The 27,920-nt window shown below is 44.9% G+C and overlaps 2 protein-coding genes, 1 non-coding gene and 1 pseudogene across 6 annotated transcripts in view; 3 read left to right on the top strand and 1 right to left on the bottom strand.

The window, feature by feature from the left end:
* The first annotated feature begins 47 nt into the window (after positions 1 to 47).
* Positions 48 to 27,920, top strand: part of WHAMM (WASP homolog associated with actin, golgi membranes and microtubules) — a 95,944-nt gene continuing 68,071 nt past the window's right edge. For both annotated transcript variants that reach the window (XM_074399950.1, XM_039480045.2), the window contains exon 1: positions 48 to 138. The gene's annotated coding sequence lies outside the window, so the exon portion shown is untranslated. The remainder of the gene's footprint in view (positions 139 to 27,920) is intronic.
* LOC141584648 (polycomb group RING finger protein 5 pseudogene) lies at positions 52 to 27,513 on the top strand (annotated as a pseudogene).
* On the top strand, positions 1,624 to 1,750 carry LOC120368247 (small Cajal body-specific RNA 15). Its single transcript, XR_005582437.1, has one exon.
* The window catches only part of FSD2 (fibronectin type III and SPRY domain containing 2), a 53,792-nt gene continuing 31,930 nt past the window's right edge, over positions 6,059 to 27,920 (bottom strand). For all 3 annotated transcript variants that reach the window (XM_010350131.3, XM_010350134.3, XM_003921668.4), the window contains exons 7-13: positions 23,395 to 23,550; positions 21,363 to 21,497; positions 20,491 to 20,641; positions 17,279 to 17,412; positions 14,711 to 14,843; positions 10,239 to 10,415; positions 6,059 to 6,573 (exon numbers count right to left, since the gene is read on the bottom strand). In XM_010350131.3, the coding sequence (XP_010348433.1) occupies positions 6,321 to 6,573; positions 10,239 to 10,415; positions 14,711 to 14,843; positions 17,279 to 17,412; positions 20,491 to 20,641; positions 21,363 to 21,497; positions 23,395 to 23,550 (1,139 nt within the window). In that variant the 3' untranslated portion in view covers positions 6,059 to 6,320. The remainder of the gene's footprint in view (positions 6,574 to 10,238; positions 10,416 to 14,710; positions 14,844 to 17,278; positions 17,413 to 20,490; positions 20,642 to 21,362; positions 21,498 to 23,394; positions 23,551 to 27,920) is intronic.

The following is a 27,920-nucleotide window of genomic DNA, read 5'->3' as shown; positions in this document are numbered from 1 at the left end:
AGCACAAAGTAGTTATTTCCATGTTCAGATCATTCAGAGATTATGAAGTCACACACCCTGCCTTCAATTTGCTTATAGTCAAATGGAGCAGACACAAGTCAATGATTGCAGTATAGCCACTTAAGTAATCTAGAAGAGGTAAGTGTGGCTCTTAACCTCTGCTGGGAGAGGGAGGAATAAGGCAGTGTTTTTAAGAGGTGATTTTGGAGCTATACAGGCATATACAGGCATTAGGTAGACAAGGAAGAGGAGGTCCATTCTGGGTGCCTAGGACTCTGACCAATTTATGAATTGTAAATGGTACAAAAAACAGTGTTGAGTATCTTACACCTTTCTCTAGAGTACTGTTCTTACTTTTGGATAGCGCTGCTTGTTTTTTCCTTCTCTCCCCCTGTCCCTATCACCTTTAAATTAAATGAATGTTTGGAAGGAAGTAGAAGGGTAAGAATCTTTGCAAGTGGCAGAATAATAGATCGGTTTACCAAGAGTAATGTGTATACCTGGTAAAGCTATCTCTAAAATGTGCTTCTGCATTATCATAGTGCATAGTTGGGAAATCTCAGTTTTGTTGGTTGCGTACTTTCCCAGTGAATGGATTATATTCTTTCCTCCAATCTCGTCTGTTTGAATTTAAGAGCATCTCTTTTTTTTTTTTTTTTTTTGAGACAGAGTTTCGCTCTTGTTACCCAGGCTGGAGTGCAATGGCGCGATCTCGGCTCACCGCAACCTCCGCCTCCTGGGTTCAGGCAATTCTCCTGCCTCAGCCTCCCGAGTTGCTGGGATTACAGGCACGCGCCACCATGCCCAGCTAATTTTCTGTAATTTTAGTAGAGACGGGGTTTCACCATGTTGACCAGGATGGTCTCGATCTCTTGAGCTTGTGATCCGCCCGCCTCGGCCTCCCAAAGTGCTGGGATTACAGGCTTGAGCCACCGCGCCCGGCCCTTAAGAGCATCTCTTAAATTCCTCTCAAGCAAGAGACCTAACGTTTAGACTTTGGAATGAGAGTGGGAGAGACAGCAAGATTAGAATCCAAGTTCATATTTCCAAAACATTTTTATTGGCTATGTCTGAGTGACTCTATGTTGTCTGGATCAGCTGCAAGCTAATTTGTAACATTTCAAATAAATAATAGTTTAATTCCTCCAGGATTTGAGTAAGGTGAAAATAGAACTGAAAACCATGATACTGTCACAGTCTGGGAAAATGAAGAAAAAGCAATCAATTAGTTAGTTGGGCTTAATTTTTTTTTTTTTTTTTCCTGCAACTGGTGATAGCAGAAAACAAGCAGTGAAGTAGTTAGACATGATATACTTGACAAGAACAGCACCTGTTCAGTACCAACTCTAAAATAATTACTGAGGGGCAGTTTTTGTGCCCAGGTGATAGTCATACTCCTTCCAGAGAACTTCCTGATGACAGAAAAGATGCTGGCCAGCTGAGGTCTTCTTTCCAAATAACAAAGTCCTCTCTTGCATTTAGATTAATTAACCATTGTTTACAGTGAAACAAGCATAAGTACAGAGTTAATCTCTTATAGCTTGAAGTTACAAATGATCTTTACTTGAGTATCTTGACATGTTAAGGGACCGTGTTTTAAAAGCTGGACTTGGCTGTGTTCTTCTGGAGACTAAGAAAATAGAGTCTTTGAAGTCAAGCTGACTCTGCTGTTAGCCTCCTAAATGAAAAGGTAGATAGAACAGGTCTTGTTTGCAAAATAAATTCAAGACCTACTTATCTACCAACAGCAATTATATGCTTTCCATTGTCTTTCTATAGAAAATAGGAATAGTAAATTTATAGATGAGAAAACTAGAGAAAGACATAGTGAATATGTGAGAATCTTGCTCTACGAATTCATAGGAAGGTGACTAGAAATTGGAGAAGTTGTTTTGGTAAGTTGAGGAGAGGGCTCTTCTTATAGTGCAGTCTGGTAGCTGAACCTCCTTGCATCAAGACCAATGTAGTCTTATTTACAGAATGCCACATCCCAGTGAGTTGTGCTGTGGACAGCTTCCAGTGTGTAAGTTGTGGAAGATGATGATTTTAACAGATTTTGGAGGATGAGAAGTATTAAGAAAAAGGCCCCACTGCCCATGCATTTCCTCTGCTTTTTACTTTTGACCAGGTGTACACTTCAAAAATATCTTATTAGATGTATACAGGTGATCGTGTGTCACTTGAATCAGCAGGAAGTCAATTATTAAACACACTTTTCTAAATAAAAGTCAGTTTAATTTTAACAGAAACCAGTGTCATTTTAGATTGCAAGTCTCAAACCAACTTTCCAATTCTGTCTTCTAAGTGTACCTTAAATTCTGAATGTTAAAACCATGTTAGTTTACACCAAGTTACTGTGCTGGTTTTACATATTCTTTTTCTCCTTTGTTAAGGTGGGGAGGCCACAGCTTATGTGAATGACTTTCTCAGGAGTTACAAAGTGATACAGATAAAGCTAAGAAAAAAGATTTTGTAGCCGGGCGCGGTGGCTCAAGCCTGTAATCCCAGCACTTTGGGAGGCCGAGGCGGGTGGATCACAAGGTCAAGAGATCGAGACTGTCCTGGTCAACATGGTGAAACCCCGTCTCTACTAAAAATACAAAAAATTAGCTGGGCATGGTGGCGCGTGCCTGTAATCTCAGCTACTCAGGAGGCTGAGGCAGGAGAATTGCCTGAACCCAGGAGGCGGAGGTTGCGGTGAGCGGAGATCGCGCCATTGCATTCCAGCCTGGGTAACAAGAGCGAACTCCGTCTCAAAAAAAAAATGAAAAAAAAAAGAAAAAAGATTTTGATATCTTTTAATTGTCCAGTATTAGGGATTGTGGCTAGGGGTCTAAGTTTTAAAAAAAACTTTTTTTTTTTTTTTGCTTTGTTTTTTAACAGATTTATGAGCAGGTTGCAGGTGAACATGGCCTTGAGGTAAATCATACCCCTTGTTGAAATATAGTTTCAGTAGATTGTTCATAATATTTTAAGGAATTGGAAATTTTTTTTTTTTTTTTTTGAGATGGAGTTTTGCTCTTGTTACCCAGGCTGGAGTGCAATGGCGCGATCTCGGCTCACTGCAACCTCCGCCTCCTGGGTTCAGGCAATTCTCCTGCCTCAGCCTCCTGAGTAGCTGGGATTACAGGCACGCGCCGCCATGCCCAGCTAATTTTTTTTGTATTTTTAGTAGAGACGGGGTTTCACCATGTTGACCAGGATGGTCTCGATCTCTCGACCTTGTGATCCACCCGCCTCGGCCTCCCAAAGTGCTGGGATTACAGGCTTGAGCCACCGTGCCCGGCCCTTTTTTTTTTTTTTTTTTTTACAAAAATACAAAAGTTCTGTTTGGTTCTGCTCTAGATTTTTTTCTTCTAAATAAATGAGAAAGATGTTTCAACAAAGGTTCTTTATGCTGAATAATTGTGATGCTTGAGGTTGCTAATCTGCTTTGTTTAAGTGGATTTTAAATGTCAGACAATTCTAGACAGTTTTTTGGTCAAATAAAAATTTAAAAATTTATAAGTGTTGAGTTTTTAATCCTTTTATCCATGTTCATATTAACATGTGAAGTATTCCATAAAGCCTATTAGAACCCTGAATTCAAACCTGTCTTCTCTGCAATATCCTGTTTCTTACTTGTTGATTTCTATTTCAGTAGCTGAGAACATTTTTGAATATACATGTATGTATCTTTTTTTTTTTTTTTTTTTTTTGAGACGGAGTTTCGCTCGTGTTACCCAGGCTGGAGTGCAATGGCGCGATCTCAGCTCACCGCAACCTCCGCCTCCTGGGTTCAGGCAATTCTCCTGCCTCAGCCTCCTGAGTAGCTGGGATTACAGGCACGCACCACCATGCCCAGCTATTTTTTTTGTATTTTTAGTAGAGACGGGGTTTCACCATGTTGACCAAGATGGTCTCGATCTCTTGACCTTGTGATCCACCCGCCTCGGCCTCCCAAAGTGCTGGGATTACAGGCTTGAGCCACCGCGCCCGGCCGTATGTATCTTTTAATTGTTATAACTGGAATCATTTCGGTGCTTACATCTGTTGTCCCTTATTTTGGAGTAGACAGTCCAGCTTGGCAGGACAGGGTGTGTGTGTGTGTGTGTGTGTGTGTGTGTGTAACGAGCTATTAAATTGTCATTGTGAGTTATTAATTCAGGAATCTGAGCTGCCATTTATACCAGTAGGCAGAGTTAAGTAGGAGTTAAGTAGGAGTTGAGAGTCTTTCAGTTTGTCAGACTTAGCATGTGCTGGAAAACATCAGAGGCTTTTTTTTTTTGAGATGGAGTTTCGTCCTTGTTACCCAGGCTGGAGTGCAATGGCATGATCTCGGCTCACTGCAGCCTCTGCCTCCTGGGTTCAAACAATTCTTCTGCCTTAGCCTTCCGAGTAGCTGGAATTACAGGTGCCTGCTGCCATGCCCAGCTAATTTTTTGTATTTTTAGTAGAGACGAGATTTCGCCAGAAAACATCAGAGTTTTAAAGCAAAAAGTTTTTTTTTTTTTTTTTTTTTTTTTTTTTTTTTTTTTGAGACGGAGTTTCGCTCTTGTTACCCAGGCTGGAGTGCAATGGCGCGATCTCGGCTCACCGCAACCTCCGCCTCCTGCGTTCAGGCAATTCTCCTGCCTCAGCCTCCTGAGTAGCTGGGATTACAGGCACGTGCCACCATGCCCAGCTAATTTTTTTGTATTTTTAGTAGAGACAGGGTTTCACCATGTTGACCAGGATGGTCTCGATCTCTTGACCTCGTGATCCACCCGCTTTGGCCTCCCAAAGTGCTGGGATTACAGGCTTGAGCCACTGCGCCCGGCCAAAAGTTTTTTTTTTTAAACACACAACCTTAAATGATGAGATTAGGGCATATCTGGGTTTAGAGGCATTTGTGGGGCAAGATACTGAATTGTAATTGCTTCACAAATGGAATGATTTTGCAGTTTCACTCACAAGCTTTGAAAATGCCGTGTGTGCAGAGCTTAAGTTGCAATTGGAAATTTGAACGGGAGAACCAGGAATGGAGCTGATGAAGTTGGCCACTGAGGTCACAGAATGGCATCGGAGCAGTGAGACAGGATGCCTGAAAGCTGCCTCGAGATCACTTCCTTCCCTTCCTCAGCTTTGCCCTTTGGTGGGCTGTTGATTTCTTTAAAAAAAAAAAAATTGTGTACACTTGCTAATATGCCACAGATGCCCTTTTGTTCTTTCACGCTGCCTTCATTCTAGGTTTTTTCCCATTTGTTGGCCATAGGTCCTTTGCTGTAGTTTTTTTTTTTTTTTTTGAGATGGAGTTTCGCTCTTGTTACCCAGGCTGGGGTGCAATGGCGCAATCTCGGCTCACCGCAACCTCCGCCTCCTGGGTTCAGGCAACTCTCCTGCCTCAGCCTCCTGAGTAGCTGGGATTACAGGCACGTGCCACCATGCCCAGCTAATTTTTTGTATTTTTAGTAGAGACGGGGTTTCACCATGTTGACCAGGATGGTCTCGATCTCTTGACCTCGTGATCCACCCGCCTCGGCCTCCCAAAGTGCTGGGATTACAGGCTTGAGCCACCGCACCTGGCCCCTTTGCTGTAGTTTTGAAAGAGCCCTGCCATCCTTCAGATGGACAGCAGTGAGATGCCAAAGAGCAGTGGTGAAAGAAGATACTCACTTATTCAACAAATGCTTGGTGACAGCTGTTATGTGTTAGCCCTTGGGGATCTAGTGATGAACAGAACAGACACTGTCCCTGCCTTCATGGAATTAGGTATTATAGAGGTAATTTCAAAATTAGAGAGTGGTGCATACTGTATAGGAGTGGAACAGGGAGTACACAGTGGGAGGGACCTCACCACAGTGCTACTCACTGTTGGGAAAATGAGAGTAGAAGACGTTGAGAAAGCCACACAGCTTCCTTGGTTCTCTGCAGACAGCCTCTCACCTTCTAAAGTATATACTTGGCTGACTCATGAAATGCATGAGTGTACTGGGGCTGCTAGAGCCATTAAGACTTCCCCTCTCCTTTCCCAAGCTCTCTCCATCTCAGAAACTAAAGATATTTCGCATATATACAAATACAGTTTGACAACTAGAAAGACTTTTGAGTTCATTTAGTTTGAGCCTTTATTTTACAGCTGGGCCTGGTAACGACCATCTGAGCATCACTCAGGTAGCAGCACACTGGACTAAAATCTAGGTTGGGTGAAATGAGCACTAGCACACCTTCTGTCAGATAATAACATGAGCCATAAATTATGCTGGGCACATGGTGCTTGAATGCCAAGTTCAACCAGCTAAGGCATGAGTGGCTGTGAGAGGGGTAGGCTTGGAAGATAGGAAACTGGACATCAGAATGTTCTAATAGAAAGTGACATGTTTTGGCATTGAAATGCCATTATGTATCTTTAGACACCCAGGCTTTTCCAAAGAAAAACAGGGATGCACAAATTTGTGAAGCTGACAACTAAATGTGTATAGATGCTGAGAAAGGTCCACGTTGAAAAATGACAACTTTGAATTTTCGTAGTCTAGTAGAATGCCAATCTTCTTTGGAGGAACTGTTATTCTTATATCTGGAGTTGTTCCGTTGTGTAGAAATTCATACTTATGCCTGAAAATTAAATTTGACATAATAAAGTTTCAGAAATTCTATAGATTTTAATATGGAACATTTCATATTAATTTTATTTATTGTCCTACGATTTTGTTATTTTTTAGTATTAAATGACTACCAAAGTAACAGGCCATTTCTGAAACTATACTCTCTAAACTATCTCTTTTCTAAAATTTTTCCTAAGAAAGATTTTCTTTTCTTTCTTTCTTTCTTTCTTTTTTTTTTGAGATGGAATCTTGCTGTGTCACCCAGGCTGGAGTGAGGTAGTGCCATCTCAGCTCACTGCAACCACTGCCTCCCAGGTTCAGGCAATTCTCCTGCCTCAGCCTCCTGAGTAGCTGGGACTGCAGGCACTCGCCGCCACGCCTGGCTGGTTTTTTTGTATTGTTAGTAAAGATGGGGTTTCACTGTGTTGCTCAGGCTGGTTTTTAACTCTTGAGCTCAGGCGATCTGCCCTCCTCAGCCTCCCAAAGTGCTGTGATTACAGGCATAGCCATCGTGCCCAGCCAAAACGTTTTTCAAACATCATTTTTTCTTGAGCAACCTCTTAACCTAAGAAACTTAACCCACAGCATCATGAACTCTCTTGTATCTAAACTTGAGTAGAAATGGAACATGTTTTTAAGATTTGGATTAGACATTTGAAATAGAACCTTGTGATTTTCCATGTGGTAAAATGGGCCTCTTGGTATAAGCTCTTCTATGCAGTTACTCCAGTTCTTAAACTTTCAGATTGAGTGGGGAGCCGGTGAGCTTGTCACCAATCAGTATTCTATCACTATCCATGCTCTGTATCCTGTGTACTTTGAAAAATGGCAGAAACCAAAACCTGGCACAGGAATTTCCTAACCCTGCTATCTACAGATATTTGAAGAGCTCTGTGTGTTAACATGCAAGTCTAGGCTACTGTGATGAACACTTGGAATACGATCTAAATGTGTCAGAGCAAGCCAGCCTGTCTTTAGCCCATTTCACCTTATCTTAATTAAGCAGCTGCCAGAAGCTATATTGAGTCCTTTCTTCTACTTTCCCACCACCAATAGAGTCTAATACTATGAGCCAAAAAATAGTCTGCTAGGAGACCTTATCCTAGGGTACTTTACCTTCATTCTCCACTTGTAACACGTGTGTGCACACACACACACTGCTATATCTGCAACAAACTGGCTTGGCTCTAGCACTTGGCCTATACCTTTTTCCCTTCCTTTGTCATTCTTCTGTTTCCACCCCTCTTCTATTCTGTCTTTTTTTTTTTTTTTTTTTTTTTTTTGAGACGGAGTTTTACTCTTGTTACCCAGGCTGGAGTGCAATGGTGCAATCTCGGCTCACCGCAACCTCCGCCTCCTGGGTTCAGGCAATTCTCCTGCCTCAGCCTCCTGAGTAGCTGAGATTACAGGCACACGCCACCATGCCCAGCTATTTTTTTGTATTTTTAGTAGAGACGGGGTTTCACCATGTTGACCAGGATGGTCTCGATCTCTTGACCTTGTGATCCACCCGCCTCGGCCTCCCAAAGTGCTGGGATTACAGGCTTGAGCCACCGCGCCCGACTATTCTGTCTTCTTACCCCACTTACTTACCCACTACACATAGACTTCTAGGCAAGGCAAGCAAGGCTTTCTTTTTTTTCTTTTTTCTTTTTTTTTGAGACAGAGTTTCGCACTTATTGCCCAGGCTGGAGTGCAATGGTACAATCTTGGCTCACTGCAACCTCCGCCTCCTGGGTTCAAGCAATTCTCCTGCCTCAGCCTCCTGAGTAGCTTGGATTATAGGCACCTGCCACCACACCTGGCTAATTTTGTATTTTTAGTAGGGACGGAGTTTCTCCATATGGGTCAGGCTGGTCTCGAACTCTTGCCTTGGCCTCCCAAAGTGCTGGAATTACAGGTGTAAGCCACTGCACCTGTCCTAGGCTTTCTTTATGCTCCCTCAGTTTTACTCTGTCCCTTGTTCTTGCCTTTCTAAAGAAGAGACTTCGATTTTTAGTCTTAGTTCAGGCAGAATCTGCATATAAAGTATCTCCCTCAGTGTATAGTAATTCTTGCATTCACCAAACTGGGTCTGAGGTTTAGTAGAGTTCATTAGAGTCCCCATCTATTATCCGGGGGAAGTTGGTCTTCCCACTTATGCTTGGGCATGACACATAATGTGTAAATAACCATGATAAAGGATCATGGACGGAGAACACTGGATGAACATTAATAGAATTCATCAAACCAAGGAGGGTCACAGGCCCCACTTTATAAGGGTGATGGGAAAGCAGTGTGGGTTCTTGTTTTTTCGGTTTTTGACCTGAAGGAAGGTTGTAACCATGGCCTTCTTAATCTGAAAGTTTATTCATTGGCCTGGGCTTCCTGAGACTTTCTTCCCACTAAAGGGAACTACTCCATGTGTAAAGACAGAGTGCCCAGCAGCAGGAACAAACCAGAATTAGCCATAACCACTAAGCCTCTTGCCCAAATTTACTTAAAAAGATGGAACTGGGGCTTCAAAGCAAACTGTACTGGCTTAATATTAAGGTTAACAGAAATGAAAAAATCATTCACTTGAGTGATTAGGAATGTAGTCTTTGGAGCCAGACTGATTGAGTTTGAATCCAAGCTCCAAATCCATGTCATTTGGATGATCTAATTGCTGTGACGTGTGGTCTTCTTTCTTTTATTCTTTTATTTTTGTTTTCTTGTTTTAGAGACGGGGTCTTGCTATGTTGCCCAGGCTGGCCTTGAAGTCCAGGGCTCAAACGATCCTCCCACGCCACTGTACCCAGCATTTTGATTTTTAAAATGAGATAATACACTTAGGAGAAGTAAATGAGATAATGCATGTAAGAATTCCTGGCACATAATTCTTCATAAATTTTAGCTATTTTTAATTTAGAGAAAAGCTGCTCTTTCTCCTTTTACTTGGACTTTAGGGAAAGTGTCTGGCAGCAACTTTTGAAATATCTTAGAATATTTGTAAAACAAATGTGAGTCTTTTTTTTTTTGAGACTGAGTTTTGCTCTCATTACCCAGGCTGGAGTGCAATGGCGCAATCTCGGCTCACCGCAACCTCCACCTCCTGGGTTCAGGCAATTCTCCTGCCTCAGCCTCCTGAGTAGCTGGGATTACAGGCACGCGCCACCATGCCCAGCTAATTTTTTGTATTTGTAGTAGAGACGGGGTTTCACCTTGTTGACCAGGATGGTCTTGATCTCTTGACCTTGTGATCCACCCGTCTCGGCCTCCCAAAGTGTTGGGATTACAGGCTTGAGCCAACGCGCCCGGCCTAAATGTGAGTCTTAATTATTGCTAGTGAAAAGATTTTGCTGTAATCTTTCTTTCTTTTTTTTGAGACGGAGTTTCGCTCTTGTTACCCAGGCTGGAGTGCAATGGCACAATCTCGGCTCACCGCAACCTCCGCCTCCTGGATTCAAGCAATTCTCCTGCCTCAGCCTCCTGAGCAGCTGGGATTACAGGCATGTGCCACCATGCCCAGCTAATTTTTTGTGTTTTTAGTAGAGACAGGGTTTCACCTTGTTGACCAGGATGGTCTCGATCTCTCAACCTCGTGATCCACCTGCCTCGGCCTCCCAAAGTGCTGGGATTACAGGCTTGAGCCACTGTGCCTGGCCGAATCTTTCAAAGCAAATTTTAATCATGAATATCCAAATTTTACTTTACCTCAATGATGCAAATGTGTGCCTCATGCACCAGGACAGGCAGTTTGCTCCCAAATCCTCCTTTTTAGGGACATCTTCAAAGGCCACACCAACTGTGTAGTCGAAATGCTCATTCACCTCCACCTCCCAATAATGGTGCCCTCGGACTGGAATTAGATTTCCCATGACAGCAACACACCTGGTTTTAGAAAGCAGAAGCATGTGTGATTTGGGGTTCCCAAGCCTGACTGTACAGGTCAGTGATGCCAGCTGCTGGGATCAGTCAGTCAGTGGTCTATGAATGTGGAGGAGGTAGGTGCTTCTGGACACTTGTAAAGCTCCCTTAGCTCTCAAAGCTCACTGGGCTGATGCTGAAGATTAGAGAAGATTATGATACTGCTTGGTAATGGAACAGTGGGAGGCACTAAACCAACAACAAGCTTTGTTGGCTCTTTAAAATGGTTGGGACTTTTATAGAAAAAGGTTTGGCTCACTTGTTCATGAAGAAAAGGGTTGAAAATATACAACGCAGCACGGTCAAGGGAACCATAAGCTTGAAGTTCACCAGCACTTGCTTATGGTACAGAATGAACAGGGAAGGTCTTGAGGTAGCCATCATGTTAGGGGTGACTCCTGATGGAAGACAAGAATTCAGGGGCCAGCCCAAGAACAAGATAGCCGATTCCTCATAAATCATCAAAATCTACCTCCAGGGTTGGACTGGGAACAATTATACTGACAAAGGTTAGATTTACGTTTTGTTCTACACCAGTAAAGTATGAACAGAGGAAGGTTTTCGTGAAAAGCAAATTAGTATCTCCAAAATGAATGTTCCACCTTCTTCAGGAGACTCCTACATTAACCAAAATGTATGTGCCCCCAACATCCCTAGAAAGATTTGTTCAGTTTAAAATCTCTCCACTCTCAAACCCCAAGTTCTTACTGCCAAGCAAAGCTTTGCGAAGGAGGTTGCATATTAGCTTCTACTCAGTTACCTCATCTATAAAATGAGCCTATCTCTGCTTTAAGCTCCAGACCCACATTTCCACCTGTTGTTTCAAATTCGGAAAGTCCCAAAATGCAAATAGTCATATTCCCACCCCTCTTATCTACCAAAGTTTGGGGTATAGTGGGGAGGGGCACATACTTCTCACATCTCCATTTTGGTTAATAGACTCATTATCTCATGGTGAAACCCCATCTTTAAGGAAAAAAAAAAAAAGACTCATTATCTGCCCAGTACCTCTTGACAGAAAACTAAGATGGGAATAATGCAGTAGCTACACGCTAACCTTCTAGTTTAATCCCCACTTCAACCCTTAATAGCATTATACTCTTGGGCAAGTTACTTCTCTGTGTTTTAAGTTTTCTCATCTGTCAACTGGGATTGATAATAGTACAGACCTCACAGGGCTGTTAGGATGATTGTATGAGATGAAATATATTTAGCACCTGGTAAGCACTCTATAAATATGGCAGTATGATAGTCCCTGTCTCATCTCCCTCTCTGTTGCCCTTTGAACAGGTGACCACCTAGACTCGTTATGCGCTCAACAGCTATTGACTCCACTGACTCCTCTCACCCACCCTACTGTGTAGTCAAGTCTCCTCTCTGGTCTCTGTTTCCCATCTGCCTTTCCCTTTCCCTTTCCCTCTCCCTCCCTAGCTCACATTCATGCACTGGAATCTTTCTGAAATGAAAATCTCATCTTGTTCCCCTGCTTTAAATCCTCTAATAATTCTCATTACATAGAGGGTAAAATCCAAACTTCCTTTTTGTTCTGGACCACCTCCGACTTTCCTGCCTCATCTTCCACCTCTTTTCATCGTGGACCCTATACTGCAGACATACCAAATTCCTTATATTTCTCCAAACATGGTTTTTCTGGCCTCTTTCATGTGTATATGTACAACGCAATTATCTGCCTTGTTGGCCTAGAGAACTCCCATTTATCCTTCATGTCTTTGTCCGTCAAGTCTTTGTTCTTGGGGCTTCTACAATGCTTTGTCCATAAATCTGCCTTACCTTTAGTATGTGTGCCTTTTGCATGGATGTCTCTCCCACTTGAGATCTGAGTCTTAGGTGAGCAGGGACTGTATCTTCATCTCTTTCTCCCCCAGGACAGCACAGTGTTTGACAGGGCAACAGATATACTGGCAACAGGATATTAAAATTGCACTCTCTAACTCAGCTTGGCTGGATCCCCAAAAGCCAAGAACCAACGATGGGTATAAAGAACTCCTGTATTTCATGGTGAGATGCTAGAAATAGACCTCCTAGGCAGAAGTTTAGAAGGAGAGAGCCAAAAACTGGGTTCACAGCTTTTCAGTGCAAAACCAAAGGGCTGAAGCTGAAGATGCTGGAGGCTTTGTCTGCCCTGAGAGCTTTTTTATTTACACCAAGAGTGAGTAGTGGTGGCCTCATCTAAGATGTGTGTTTTCCCAGGACCAGATGTGACTGGAAACCACCACAGGGATGCTGTCTTAGTGCTGTTTTTAAGGTGGTCCTGACCAGGAGGGCTTCCTGTGAAGGTCAAGGAGACCTCAGCAGAAAGGCTAGAGTTGTGTTGGATGCAAAGGTTGAAGTGTAGTGAGGGGCCACTGGAGGGAGGGGGATTGCCTGGGGCCCACAGCTGCTGTCAGAGGGGCCTATGACAGTACTCATGAGAGTAGCTTTAAACGTTGCTTTGGTGCTAGTCAGGCAAAACCTTTATTGCTTCTTACTCATCGCTACACCTGCACAAACCTGGTTTGAAAAGGCAGAGGAGGAAAGAACAAAATCATTTTCCTCTCCACCTGCTAGTTCACACTAACACTTGCATATAGTAAGTGCTTAACCCATGTGCAGTAAAAAGGCCAGCAGGAAGCCAGGGTCAGAGGAAGAGCCAGCAGAGAGGACTATTCAGGACCGAAGTAGGGGGGCTGGATAGTTTCCCTCAGCGGCCCTTCCAACCCTAATAGGAGAGCCCTTTTGCCTTTTTAGAAGATCCTCTTGACTCTAAAATCAACCTTCCAAGAACTCTGCCATGGATACCAGGAAGCTGAGAGGCCATATTTATGTTTAATCCTAGAAACTGAATTAGCCCTTGAAGTTAACCTGTGTCCTTTATTTTTAACCATTGCTTTGATTTTTCTATTTCAGCATTTTGTATTTGGCTCTTCTTTTGTCTGTTAAGTCTTTGGAAAGAAGTAAGGAAAATATAAGTAATTGCAACATGTGTTGTGTACCAAGTTCTAGAAATAACTGGAGAGCCAGCCAGCCTCTTTGGTGGGCCACCCCGCCCACAGATCATGCACCAGCACAATGATGGTTTCCCCCAAATTTGGAACAGACACACTCCATGGCTAGTTTTCCATCAGGAGTTTTGCTGTAAGGAACCACAGTGCAGGAGAAAGAGCACTGGGCTAATTGGTGGGAGACCTAGGTCCTTGTTTCTGTTCTACCGCTGCCCCACAGCATGACCCCTGTGAGGCAGAATAGCGTCTTGGAGGCAGAGAACCTAAGGACTTACAGAACTAAATTAAATGGAAAAACTCCAGCCTTCTAAGTCCAAATACAAAGTCCTTCTAACTTTGTACTTCAGCTATGGCAGGAAGTTGAAACATCCTCTTCATCTGCATAGGATGTACACCGAATAAATGACTTTGTAACTTCACTTTAGCCTCTTCATCTACATAGGATGTACACCAGGTAACCAGTGGAAAACTCTAGAGGATGTTTAAACCCCAGAAAATTCTGTAACCTGGCCCTTGAGCTGCTTGCTTGGCCCGCCTCCTTGTGGAGTGTGCTTTCATTTTCAGTAAATCTCTGCTCTTGTTACTTCATTCTTTCCTTGCCTTTTTTTTTGAGTCTTACTGTGTCACCTGGGCTGGAGTGCAGTGGTGCCATCTCTGCCTCCTGGGTTCCAGCTGTTCTTCTGCCTTAGCCTCCCAAGTAGCTGGGATTACAGGTGCAGGTCACCATGCCAGGCTAATTTTTGTATTTTTAGTGGAGACAAGGTTTCGGCATGTTGGTCGGGCTGGTCTCAAACTCCTGATCTCAGGTGATCTGCCTGCCTCAGCCTCCCAAAGTGCTAGGATTACAGGCGTGAGCCACTGCACCCAGCCTCTTTCCTTGCCTTGTTTGTGTGTTTTGTCCAATTCTTTGTTCTGAACGCCAAGAACCTGGACACCCTCCGCTAGTAATACCTGTCCTACCTTCATGACCTCTGGCTGCTACAGCTCTGATAGCCTAGGACCTGGGGATCATTCCTCTCAGGAACCCGCACTCTCCCTGGACCTTGCCCTTCCAAGGGGCTCTTCTGCTCTCACCTGCCTGACCTCTTTTGCCCACACTCCTCTGGGTCCCCTCCCCACTAGGCTCCTCCCTCCTCACTCATTTCTGGAATCCCTTTTCCCTTGAGGCTGCCTCCGTGCCATATTCAGATTTGACCTGAATAACAGTGCACATTCGGGAAATTCACAGAACGCCCCTGTGAGCTGTTGACAAAGTACCTGGTGAAGTGGGTATCTCTGGGTGGTGGCTCTCTGGTGGGGGTACTCCTTTCACTTCGTACGATCATAAGTCCATCTTGAGAAATTGTCAGCCAGGGATGGCAGGTGTCCTTGTTTAGGCGAAAGTAGCTTCCTGTGGGAGGAGGAACACACAGAAGACCCGCAGGCAATCACTTGCTTTCTCCATGGAGGGGAGGGGGTGTTGCGGCCTTAGCTTCCTGTGGGACACACTTAAGCCTGGACCTGGCCTAGTAATAGCTGTCCCCTTAACAAGGATGGCAGTTAACACTAACTGGGGAGTCTTGTGTGCCTAGTATCTCCTTCGATCCTCACAACTACCCTTAGAAACAGGTGTGACCATTTCCATTTTGTAGACGAGGAAACGGAGGCAGAGTGGTTAAGAAGTCAGCCGGCAAATGATAGAACTGAAACTGACCCCCAAGACTTTCTGCTTCCATGGGCTGTGTTCTTCACCTCTAGCTGTAATGCCTGTATATGGATAAGAATTTCTAACCTGTTTGCCAAAGGAAAGAGGAATTGAGGGACTTCTTAATGATTCATTTGATTTGCAGCTAGCAGTGGGGCAGAAGGAAGTAGATTAGAGTCATCCCCAAATCATGATTAAAACAAAGACCATCAAAAAGTGGTACAGGATAGCTGCGTGTGCTGTTGCAAGCCTGTAGTCTCAGCCACACTGGAGGCTGAGGTGGGATTTCTAGGCTGAGGCAGGAGGATTGCTGGAGGCCAGGAGTTCTGGGCTATACTGTGCAATGTGGACAGTGTGTCTGCCCTAAGTTCCCTGTCAATATGGTCACCTCCTGGGAACAGGGGACCACTAAGTTGCCTAAGGAGGGGTGAACTGGCTCCAGCTGGAAACAAAGCAGGTCAAAACTCTCATGCTGATTGGTAGTGGGATCATGCCTGTGAATAGGCACAGCACTCGGGCCTAGGCAATACAGCCAGCCTGTTCCTTTAAAAAAAAAAAAAAGTGGCACTTGATCTAATAAATAATTATCTGGTAAAAAATACCTGTTTTTAAGAACAGGTGTTTAAGAATGAGTTACTATAACTCATTCACCATTACTGTCTCTTAGTCAAGCTCTTAAGTTCCCATTCTATCACTTCTTACTGTCCCAATCCCTAGTTCAAGCATCACCATCAAGCTTTTCACTATTATTTTCACAATGTGATGTTGCTGGAAAATTCACTTGCCATCTGAGCTGATACGAAGGGGAAGCATGTTCCCACCTTGCAACTCACACAACACATGACACTTACTGCCTACTCCCTAGTCCCAAATAAGGATCAGTTTTGAATACATATATGTGTATATATATATGTGTGTGTGTGTGTGTGTGTTTCTCTGATTCACATTTATTTACATTTCTGATAAATACTCTCTTAAAAAATTATTTGGCTGGGTGCTGTGGCTCGTGCCTGTAATCCCAGCACTTTGGGAGGCTGATGTGGGTGGATCCCTTGAATCCGGGAGTTCACGACCAGCCTGGCAACATGGTGAAACCTTGTCTCTATAAATTTTGTTTTTAAATAATTAGCCAGTTGTGGTGGTGAACACCTGTAGTCCCTAAGCCTAAGGAGGCTTAGGTGGGAGGATCACTTGAGCTTGAGAGGTGGATGCTACAGTGAGCTGAGATTGCACCATTGTACTTCAGCCTGGGTGACTAAGTGAGAGGCCCTGTCTGAAAAAAAAAAAAAAAATTACTTGAGAGCTGGGTGTGGTGAGGTGCACCTGTATTCCCAGCTGCTTGGGAGGCTGGGGCAGGAGGATTACTTGAGCCCAGGTGGCTGAGGCTTCAGTACACTATGATGATGTCTCTGAATAGCCACTGCACTGCAGCCTAGGCAACTAGACTCTCTCTCTGAACAAAATTATTTGAATAAACAAATTCAGAGACAACTGAGTAATCAAAAATTGGCTGTACTCTATCAATCAGTGCCGGGACAACAGGAGATGTGTAGAATGTTTCTAGTGATGCCTCTGCTAACTTAAGACTTGGACATGAGATGTGATAGTTCCATGGTGTGATATGGCAGGTGAGAAGGGAGAAGAAGCTGTAGTGGGGTATGTGAGCACCCACTAGGGCCAGGCAGATGGGAGGAGGCTGGTCAGCCAGATCTAAGTTGCCCTCTGAATGGAGAGATGCTTGGGTTGACAGCAGGAACAGGAAGGTGAGCCATGACCTATGGCGTTTTCTGGGAATTTCATAAAGACCCCATGCCACACATGGTGTGTGAGATATAATATGACATGTCTGGGCTACCCAGGTCTGGCGTGACCAGCCTGTGGTTCAGCAGAGGGACATGGAGAAAAGCCTTGAGTTCTAATGTTTGCTCAGCTACCAAATTATTATGTGACTTGGGCCTTCAGTCTCTTCATCTGTCACATGGGACCACAGGATTATCATCCCTGAACTCCTTCTGGCCTCACTTGCCACAGGTCCATATCTGTGCATATTCATCAGCTTCCCCGCGAAGTCACAGCAGCACTGGGTCTGCCACAGAGTGGCCACATTGGGTCTCAGAGACTGTGTGGCCTGGGGCACAGACCTATGGTGTGGACTGTAGCGGGCTCGCTCCTCACGCTGGGGCCCCCCATGTTGAGGGCTCGCACATAGATAATGTAGCTCTGTCCCGGCTGCAGCTGCACCAGAGTTTCACAGGTTGGGATGCCCACAACAGACCTGTACAAGGAAGCAGAGCTGCAGTCAGAATGGGGCCAGGACACCCGGGCCCAAGCACCAGGCATCCCTTTCAAAGCTGGGAGGTGTAACTCAGTCTTACACACCTGTCCTCTGACTCACAGCAGCACAGCCAGGAGTGTTGACTCCCCCTCCATATTCCCTCCCACAGTCTCTGGTCTGCTTTTCTCACTTTGTTGCTACTTCTTGTGTTGTGGCTGTCTCCCCTCCAAGCCCCTCATTCTGGTTTCCCAGGCACCCAGCACCACAGTTGGCGTATGGCTAGCACTGCACATGGAGCATGCATGCAGAAGAATCCAGTGTGTCTCCATCCATCTGTTCAGATCATAACGTCTCTGAGATCAGGGCTGAGTGCCACTATTCTTAGTACAGTACTGGGCCCACAGAGGGCCTTCAGTTCAGCCGGATGCGATGGCTCACACCTGTTATTCCAGCACTTTGGGAGGCAGAGGTGGGAGGTCACTTGAGGTCAGGAGTTTGAGACCAGCCTAGCCTACATGGTGAAACTCCATCTCTACTGAAAACACAAAAATTAGCCGAGTGTAGTAGCAGGTTCCTGTAATCCCAGCTACTCAGGAGGCTGAGGCAGGAGAATTGCTTTATCCTGGGATGTGGAGGTTGCAGTGAGCCAAGATCACACCACTGCACTGCAGCCTGGGTGGCAGAGCCAGACTTCTCAAAAAAAAAAAAAGAAAAAAAAAAAGCTGGGCATAGTGGCTCATGCCTGTAATTCCAGTACTTTGGGAAGCTGAGACAGGTGGATTACCTCAGGTCAGGAGTTCGAGACCAGCCTGGGCAACATGGCAAAACCCTGTCTCTACTAAAAATACAGAAATTAGCCAGGCATGGTGGTGCTGAAGATAACCTGGACAGCCTGGCCTCATCTGGGTGAGGGTGTTATATTGGTAAAGGGGCATCATCCTAAAGATTTCTCTTGCCCACTGGACTGAAATGGGGGTTGGCAACCACAGCAATATAGACAGTGGGAATTATGGGCTTGTAGTTCTGTATAGTACAATTTAAATAAATTGGATTATTTCCAATAGGCAGCTGTTCTCAGGTGGTTAGTATAGTTAACTTTCAGCTCTAGTCAGAATTGTTTGTTCATGAACATGAATCAAGGGCTTTTTTTTTTTTTTTTTTTTTTTTGAGACAGTCTTGCTCTGTTGTTCAGGCTGGAGTGCAGTGGCATGATCTTGGCTCACTGCAACCTCTGACTCCCAGGTTCAGGCAATCCTCCTGCCTCCGCCTCCCGAGTAGCTGGGATTACAGGTACCCACAGGCTGCAGCTCTGGGCCAGAGAGGCACTTTTACTTATGCATTCAATAAATATTAACTAAACTCCTTAGGTTCCAGGCAGTGTATGGCGTGGCCCTGGGAAAACCCAAATGTAGTTCCTGCCCTCATAGGGCTTATAGTTTAGATGGGAAGAGAGGTATTCCTCAGGCAATCACTGGAAGGAATGTAAGATGGTAACCGTGACAAGGTGACAGTGTGCTATAGTGTATAGTGGCGGGGGAGGGATGGCTTTTAAGCTGAGCTCTGAAGAATGCTGAAGAGGTAACTAGATGAAAAAGGGACAGAGGGGTCTCTTATACAAGAGAAGCATGTGCCAAGGCCACACTTGTGGCAGGAAGAAGCACAAAAAGTAGGAGGAACTGAAACGTGACCAGTGTGGCGGGAGCCTGAGAGGCAGGAGAGCTGGTGCGGGAGGAGCTGGAGAGGCAGGAAGGGGCCAGAGCCTGTGAAGGACCTTTGCCTTTTCTTCAGCAGCGGGTCCCCATGATTGGATTTGTATTGGAAGAATATGCACCACCTCTCAGGTTACTGACCAGCCCTCTGATGACCTCATCATTGTGAGTTGGTCCCAGGTGTCAAGTGCCCCTAAAGCATCAATGTAAATTGCAAAGGAAACCTGAACCATTAGGATGGCCAGAGTGGATTACCAAGATCAGCCTCCATGTGGCTGTGGACACACAGATTCCACCTAGAACAGATGCATGGGTGGCATATGGCCACATTTCAAGCCTTACATTTAGCACAGAAGAATCTGCTTCCCTAACAGTTGACACCAACCCTTGTTCATTTCTCCAGCTCCAGGTCAGTGCACCCCTGTGCTCCATAGCAGGGGAGCCCCTGGTCCTGGTGGCTGGTGCTGGCCTACCTGGCTGGTTCATCCCCTTTCACAAACTTCTGTAAACCAGAGGTAAATCCATGCTTCCTCCATCGTAGGCTGCTGTAAACTCATAGGTTCTTTGAGCCCTTTTGGTCACTGAGCCCAACCCTTATCAATTTGTGAACCCCTCCAGCTCTCTGAGAATGAGGGGTGAGCATGAGCTTCCAGACAGTCTTCTATGATAGATGAAACATTCTTTGTACATTGAGCTCCAGTCTCCTTTGTTTTCACCTTATGGCTTTTACTCTCTCCTCTCTGAATTCCAGCTAGGTGGGTCTTTTAGTTCTTCCAGCACATCAAGCTCACTCCTGCCCCGGGCTTGTGTCCATACAGCCCCCTCTCTCCGGAGCATCCCTGCATTCACTGTTTTGGGGGCTCAGTCTTTCCCATCTGTTCAGGTCTCAGTTTAAACATGTTCTTTATCCAAAGTGGATCCTCACCTCCAGCACCATTCTGTTTTATTACACTTCTTTTTCCTTCCTAGCTCTGCATATTTTACACATTGGTTAGCTTTCTTGCCTTTTGTCTATTTCCCCACCAGACTGTCAGCTCCAGTAGGGCAGGACATTTGTCCATCTAGTTTCCAGTGCCTTGCCCAGGACCTGGCACCACCCAGGCATTCAATGCTTGTTGAATGAATAAATGGGAAACCTTGCTTGAGCTAAAAAACAACAACAAAACCTGAGGTTCAACCAACTTATTCATACATCATTCACCTTGAGTAATAGCATTCCAGCTACTTTTCGTGAAGACTAAGCAAGCAAAAATTGAGATTCCTTGTATCAAAATGCCAACCTTCTTTCCAGACTACATATACTTTCTAAGCCACATCACTGTATCAGGTGTCAGGGCTCTCATGCCCCACAAATGCCGCTATGACTCACTCAGTTACGCCTGAGGCTTCTGGACTCTCAGCCTGGGTCAGCTCCACAGTGTACGAGTCCACAGGATTCAAGTTCCCAGACTCCCAGCAAATCAGCACAGCCTCTTCACAGCTCCTTATCTCTTTGGTTTTTATAATGGGGGGAGAAGGCGCTAAACATGGGAGAAAGGGAGAGACGAACAACTGCTGTGTTCATTTCCAGCCATTTTGTTTAGAGCCAAGGACAAACGTCAGAGCCACCTTCTTCCTCTCACAAAAGAGATTAAGGGCTATAAGCAAACCAGGAAATCCCTTCCAGATGTTCCTGGAGTAGCAGATGGTTGCAAGGTTCAAATGTCAGTGTGACCGAGAATAGGAGTTTTTTTCTATTTTGAGACCAACCATCAGAAAAGGTCACTGTCGGTTGGGCATCGTGGCTCACACCTGTAATCCCATCACTTTGGGAGGCCAAGGCAGGCGGATCACTTGAGGTCAGGAATTCGAGGCTGGCCTGGCCAACATTGTGAAACACCGTCTCTACTAAAAGAAAAAAAAAAAAAAAATCAGCCGGGTGTGGTGGCAGATGCCTGTAATCCCAGATACTCGGGAGGCTGAGGCAGGAGAATCACTTGAACCTGGGAGGTGGAGGTTGCAGTGAGCTGAGATTGCACCACTGCTCTCCAGCCTGGGTGGAACTCCGTCTCCAAAAAAAGGAAAAGAAAATGTCACTGTCAAACTAGGCATGTAGATTTGGTGAATTAAATAAAAAAAATATATACACAGCTCTTCCTCCCCTTCCAAATGAAATCAAGCACACTGCAATGTGTAGAAACCCATGACTCCTCTGTCCCCTTTCAATGAAAGCCCTGCTATAGGAAATGAGTAGCCCATTACCTGTCACGTACACTGCACGCTCGCTGGAGGGGCTCGGGCCAGCCCTGTTGTGAGCTGTGACCCAAAATTCATACTGGGTGTTTGGCACAAGGTCTGTCACTGAGCAATATGTTTCTTTGATGGTCACTGTAAACTCTGGGGAAAAAAAGGTAAGAATTCAACCCTAAAAACTGGCCAAGTGGCCTCAAGTTCATTATGCCGAATCCCACTGTAGTAGATTACAAAACCAGCTGTAAATTCCTCCCATCCCTGTATGCACTCCCTCTGCAGCATGACTTTGCTGCTCCTTCCATTCAGAGCTTTCTTCCTTCTCTGCTCCTTGAAACTGGGCTTAGCTATGTGACTAGCTTTGGTCAATGGGGCAATAGCAAACGATGCAAACCAGAGGTATGGGAAGTGCTGGTGCACAGGGCCTTGCCCTCTTGCTGCTGGGGATGCTTCCACTACCATGTCAGCAAGGCCAAGCCAGCCTCCTAGAGGATGTGAGACCACAGGGAGAGACACCCCAGCCGCCCAAGTCCTGGCCATCTTACCAGAGGCAACAGTAAATGAGGCCATCCTGGACCAACCACCTCTACCCAAGGTAGGGGTGGTTCTGTTCTGAACCACCTTGGGTAGTGGTGGCCTTATATTTCTGTGCATTGGTTTGGTCAATGCACAGAATTACAAGAAATAATAAATGTTATTTTAAGCCACTAAGTTGTAGGGGGTGCGGAGGAAGATTGGTTTTGCCACAAAAACTGACACAACTCCAGACTTCCCAGAATCTTGAAAGGCAGTGATAACTCCTTAATTTACCTTCAGATATCAGTTCCTTTATAGCAAAATGGTCAGTTTAAAAGATCTTATAGATTGCCATGGCACAACCCCAATGCAATGGCTTCTGTGTATCTGCAGGGGATGCTGGCAGGGTTGATTTGTGGCAAAAGCTGGGGTTAATGAAGTCTGACTTGCTAGTCCCCAACCTTCCTTTTCAAAGCTCCTCACCTCGCTCCATGTCCTCTTTAGTCCTTATGCTGACCACCCTCACCCTCCCTCATCATCACTTAAATTTACTCTTACTTTTCCCAAGAATTCCCCTTCTTTCCTGGGCAGAAACACCATCCTCAGCTTCTGGAACTCAGCCCTCCACCTGCATGGTCGGGTACAATGAGTGGGACTTGGGGCAGGATGCCTACACACCTGATCCACACACTCATTCCGCCGTAACTCACTATGTCCTCACGGACTGCTCCTTTCCCGCTGAGTCTGTTTCCTCACCCATAAAATGGAGATCTCTAAGTGTCTTTCCAGCAATCCCATTCTGACCCCACATGCACAGGACTGGTGCTGTCAGGCTGGCCCTGATCCCTTGAAATCTTCAGATACTCAGCTGGGGCTCTTCTGCTGTCTGACCCTCCCTCCTTAAAAGAGAACAGCTTATTGATTAGGGTGTGGCCCTACCCCAGCTGTAACCCCACACCAGCCAGTCCCATTTCCAGGAAAAAAGGATGTTGGCTAAGAGCTGACCACAGTGGAGGCTGGGGGCCATCCCAGGAGCTGTCTCCACCTGGGAATGTGGAGCTGGTCAGCAGCGGCCCTTCCAGGCTACACAGGCCCCTTCACCCATCATGGGGTCTGCAGACGAATCCTCCAGTTTCTCCTGCAGCACAAGGCTGCTGTGATAGGAGCCAGCCTGACCCTCAGCTGCCAGGACAAGTTAGAATCGAGCCAGCCCAGCGGGGCTTCCTTGACAAGGGGTGGCCCTGGCCCCTCCTGCACACGGTGCAGCCAGAGACTGGTCTCAGCGACAACTCTGACTCAGTGGCTGTAGATACACTCCAGCCCCCTTTGCCTGGCCTTGCCATCCTCCCGTCAGGCCCCAGGATGCCTTGCTAGCCCTTTCTGCCTGCCTGCCTGCCTGCATCCCATCCTTGGCATGTATAGACCCACCCTGTCTCCACCATCCCAACTGTTAGGAAGACGGGGCCCAGGCCCCTGCAGGGCCTGAACCGTTCCCATGAGCATGAGCATGTTCCTGGCAGAGCCTCACCTGCTTGGTCCTTCCCAGGTGAGCTGTCCTGCACTGGCCGGTAGGACAGCTGATAGCTCTCCACGGTGTCATCGGAGTATAAGCTCCAGCACACTCGCACTGAGGAACCTGTGGCTGAGTTAGGGGCTTGCGGATTTATGACTGGAGCAGAAGGAGCTAGGAAAAGAAAAGAAAAAAAAAATAATAAAAGCCTCTAATAGAGGTGTGGGGTGACAGTGACCCCTTTCCCGTGATCATTGATCCCCCCAGTGAATCCACAGCCTCTGGGAATGAAAGAGGAAGCCCAGAGTAGACAAGGATGGGAACACAGAGCCTCTCAACCATGAGTCTTCAAAAATACAACCAGTATATCTGTTCTTGCTTTGACAAGTGCAGATGAGCTTAGAGAGCAGGGGTAGGTGATGGGGATTCAGGTCAGGGAATAGATTGCGAGTCCTGCTCCAGGTTGTGGATCCTCTGGCCCTTGCATGGCACCTAAAGAGGCAGGACAACCAGGATCACAGCACTGCTGCCTCAGCAGAGAGAAAGAAGCCTTCAACAAGGAGGATCTACTTTTATTGATGGTGGGGAGAAGGGGCATCCAGAAACCATCTCCCACGTTACAGTGAGAGAAGATGGGGGTGGCCCAGTTGTGCTTTTCAAAATCAACTTTATAGTTCATCTACTAAGTTAATTCTTTTCTTCTCTGTGGGTGAATACTTCTATCTCTCCCAAACCCATACAATCTCACACACACAACCAAGAATAAGAACAAGTGGTATTTTTCCTCTAAAATTCTTTTTCCTCTCTCTTTGAGACAAAGCCTCACTCTGTTTCCCAGGCTGGAGTGCAGTGGCATGATCTTGGCTCACTGCAGCCTCCACATCCTGGATTCAAGCGATTCTTATATCTCAGCCTCCAAAGTAGCTGGAACTACAGTCGCATGCCACCACACCCAGCTAATTTTTGTATTTTTAGTAGAGACGGGGTTGCCATGTTGGCCAGGCTGGTCTTGAACTCCTGACCTCAAGTGATCTGCCTGCCTCTGCCTCCCAAAGTGCTGGGATTATAGGTGTGAGCCACTGTGCCTGGCCCTTTCCTCCCTAATTCTCCCATGGCAGCACCTCCTTCCATCCCAGGCTTTTAATATCCTTAATTTCAAAAGTTGAAATCGATCAACCCATGTAAAAGGCCAGTCGAGATTAAAGGAGTTGACTTAGCTTTGGCTTATCCTTTGCTTTCTGGTCAGGGGCTGAAAGATCATAACGTGACAGAGGTGAGGAGGAAGACAAAGAACATATATTCCCAATGACAAAAGTCCAGAGTGCACAATAGATGCCCTGCTAGACACTGTCAAATACAGCTTCACCTGGAGATGCCGTGTAAGAAGTTGGGTGGTTCTGGGAGCTTTTAACCCCTCAGGAAGCACTAGATGCAAGCAGGAAGGTGAAGAAAAATGTCACTGCTTCTTGAGCACAGATTTGGGCAATAGTGCCTTTCCTTCCCAATGACTAAACCTGATCATTTGGGCAGCACCATTCCTAGATGATGAAAAGAACCATCTAGTGGACCTCATAGCCCAGTGAAATTTCTCCTTGACCCAGTGATTCTAAGAATGGTTCCCAAGATCTATGATTAAAGATTTGCGGTGGAGACCGGCCAGGCTGTGGCGGGTCCTGTTTCTCTTTCACTTTCCTTCACTCTGAGGCTGGCGTGCTGGCGGGTGAGGAGCAGCGGCGGTGGCTGGTAAATAAATTTGCCGCGGGACATGGGAAAGCACAACCGCCAAAAGGAGTGCTGATCAACGATCTCATGATAAATCTGGATGCTAGTTCTCATGCCTCAGGATGTCCCACTGGGAACTAGCTTCTGGGATCAGACTTTCGTCTACTTAGGACTCCTCTTTGCCTGAACTACTAAAGCCAGTCCTAGCTAGCCGCGAATGGCTACCCAAAGCAAACACTTGGTGAAAGATTTTAATCTTTTCATTACCTGCTATATCTGTAAAGGGTATCTGATCAAGCCAACAACAGTGACGGAATGCCTCCATACAGTCTGTAAGACTTGTATTGTTCAGCACTTGGAAGATAGCAATGATTGCCCAAGGTGTGGCAACCAAGTTCATGAGACAAAGCCATTAGGAATGTTGAGATTGGACAGTACATTAGAGGAAATTATATTTAAGCTGGTCCCTGGACTACGAGAACAAGGACTTGAGTGTGAATCTGAATTTTGGAAGAAAAATAAGCCTCAAGAAAATGGACAAGATGTTACTTCAAAAGTTGATAAACCGAAAGTAGTTGAAGAAGGTGATGAAAATGAAGATTATCATAGAAGTGACCCACAAATTGCTGTCTAGATTGTTTATGAGATAATGGACTACCGGGGGACAGTGTAGTAAAGGGTTTAATGAAGAAATTCATTCGATGTTCTACACGCTTAACTGTTGGAACTATTTAAAAATTTCTAAGTTTAAAACTAAAACTTCCAAGTTCTTATGAGTTGGATGTGCTGTGCAATGGTGAAATTATGGAGAAGGATCATAATATGGAATTCATCTACATGACAAGATGGTGACTAAGAGGCGAAAATTTTCGGTGTTTGAACTGCTTTAGCTTCTCAAGTCTGCTCTCAGGTATCAGTCATACCCTATGGTAGTGTAGTATCGACTAAGAATTGATTCCGGTTAGATGAAGGGGCCCAGACCTCACTGAGATGAATCCTGCACTATTTATTTACCAGTCAACAGATTGCACACTTAACGGTGTGTCAACTAGAGAACACAGCCAGATTTTCAGCATGCAAATAAGGCCATTGTCTATCTCTAAATTGTCAATTGCGTTCATGTTGTTTCTATTAAGAGCAAACCAAGTGCCGTTCTGCTACTGAACCATCCGTATAAGGTATCTGTGTTGTCTCAAAGTGTGCAAGTCATGGTTAAAATCCGTTAGGTGTGCCGCCACGATTCAACCTTCTGAATATTTTGCTTGCCTGTTCCAAGATTGTTCTAATGTTTACTTACACTAGTAAAATGGCTCAATTTTTGTGATGGTGCAGTTTTCACATACTTACTATTTTATTCTTGTTTAAATAGCGTACTGTAGAAGAAACTAATAATTATATCTTGAAATTATTTCGTATGGAAATATATTTAGAAAAGTGGTTTTTGAGCCACTGTCTTGTTCTTGGTATAAGCTTTCCATGTGGAATAAAGTTCATTCTTGAGTGTGCAAGTCCTTTTGTGAAGAATTCCAATAATTCTGTAATATTAGAGCCCAACGTAATTGTAGACATTCTAAGCATCTCCCTGTGTAGTCTACCAGTTGCACAAGGAAGGCATGTTAGCGCTCCAGATTGAAAATGTATGTGACCTCTTGAACTGAAGTTAGATTCCCAGCCATTCAAAATGTTGGTAGCTGATCACATTTACTTCTGATAAAATTAATGTGTAAGTAAGGTTAGTCTTCTTTCATGATGCCTTGTGGCAAGCAGGTGCTGCTTCATGAAATGTCATTGTATTGCCCATTTCATGTATTATTACATTGTTGCTGTTGTTCAACAAGTGCATTATTTCTCTTTTTAACTTGGCCTTAGGTATATGTCGTTGTGGCATGCAGAGGGTTATGATGAGTTTAAATATTAGGATTTTTAGAGTACATAACATCAGCTATTTTATGGATTTCAAAAGTCTCAAAACAGTTGTAGATTAAAACTGTTAGTTACCATTCACATTTCCAAACTATATGCATAAAATAGTATAGAAGATAACTATGCCAACCAAAATTAATAGCTTAAGGGTATTTAATTTTAAATCCTGTAGTAATCAGGGAAATGGGATTATTGTTTTTTACATGAGTTCATTAAGATCAGAAATACAAAATGTCTTGTATTTTGCAGTTTTGTTAGGTCTTCCATTCATTTTAGGATTAGTCTGTAAGTCAAAGAAGGTCTTGTTACCTTAAGTTATATGAAAACTGTCATTTTGAACCTTTTAAAATTTACAGTTTTCAAAAAACTTATTTGGAGATTGCTTTGAAACAAACAAGCTAAACTTTGAAACTTAAAAAAAAAATCACATTTACTGATTGAAAGTTAGGCAAAATATTTGTGTGTGTGTGTGTGTGTGTGTGTGTGTTTTTTGAGACGGAGTGCAATGGCGCGATCTCGGCTCAACGCAACCTCCGTCTCCTGGGTTCAAGCAATTCTCCTGCCTCAGCCTCCCGAATAGCTGGGACTACAGGCATGCACCACCATGCCCAGCTAATTTTTGTATTTTTAGTAGAGACGGGGTTTCACCATGTTGACCAGGATGGTCTCGATCTCTTGACCTCGTGATCCACCCGCCTCAGCCTCCCAAAATCCTGGGATTACAGGCTTGAGCCACCATGCCCGGCAAAATATTTGTTTTAGAAATATGTCATGAGCACAATCTATGTGTTACACACATTTAGTTTTTATACTGCATATGTGGTAAATGCATCACATTCTCCAGTAAAATGTATCAGAAATCAATGCCCTCTGAATTTCAAAATGATTCTTAGAAATAA

This window comes from Saimiri boliviensis, chromosome 5 (genome assembly GCF_048565385.1).
Source record: "Saimiri boliviensis isolate mSaiBol1 chromosome 5, mSaiBol1.pri, whole genome shotgun sequence".
Classification (NCBI taxonomy): Eukaryota; Metazoa; Chordata; class Mammalia; order Primates; family Cebidae; genus Saimiri; species Saimiri boliviensis.
This window is presented reverse-complemented; position numbering and strand designations above follow the sequence as displayed.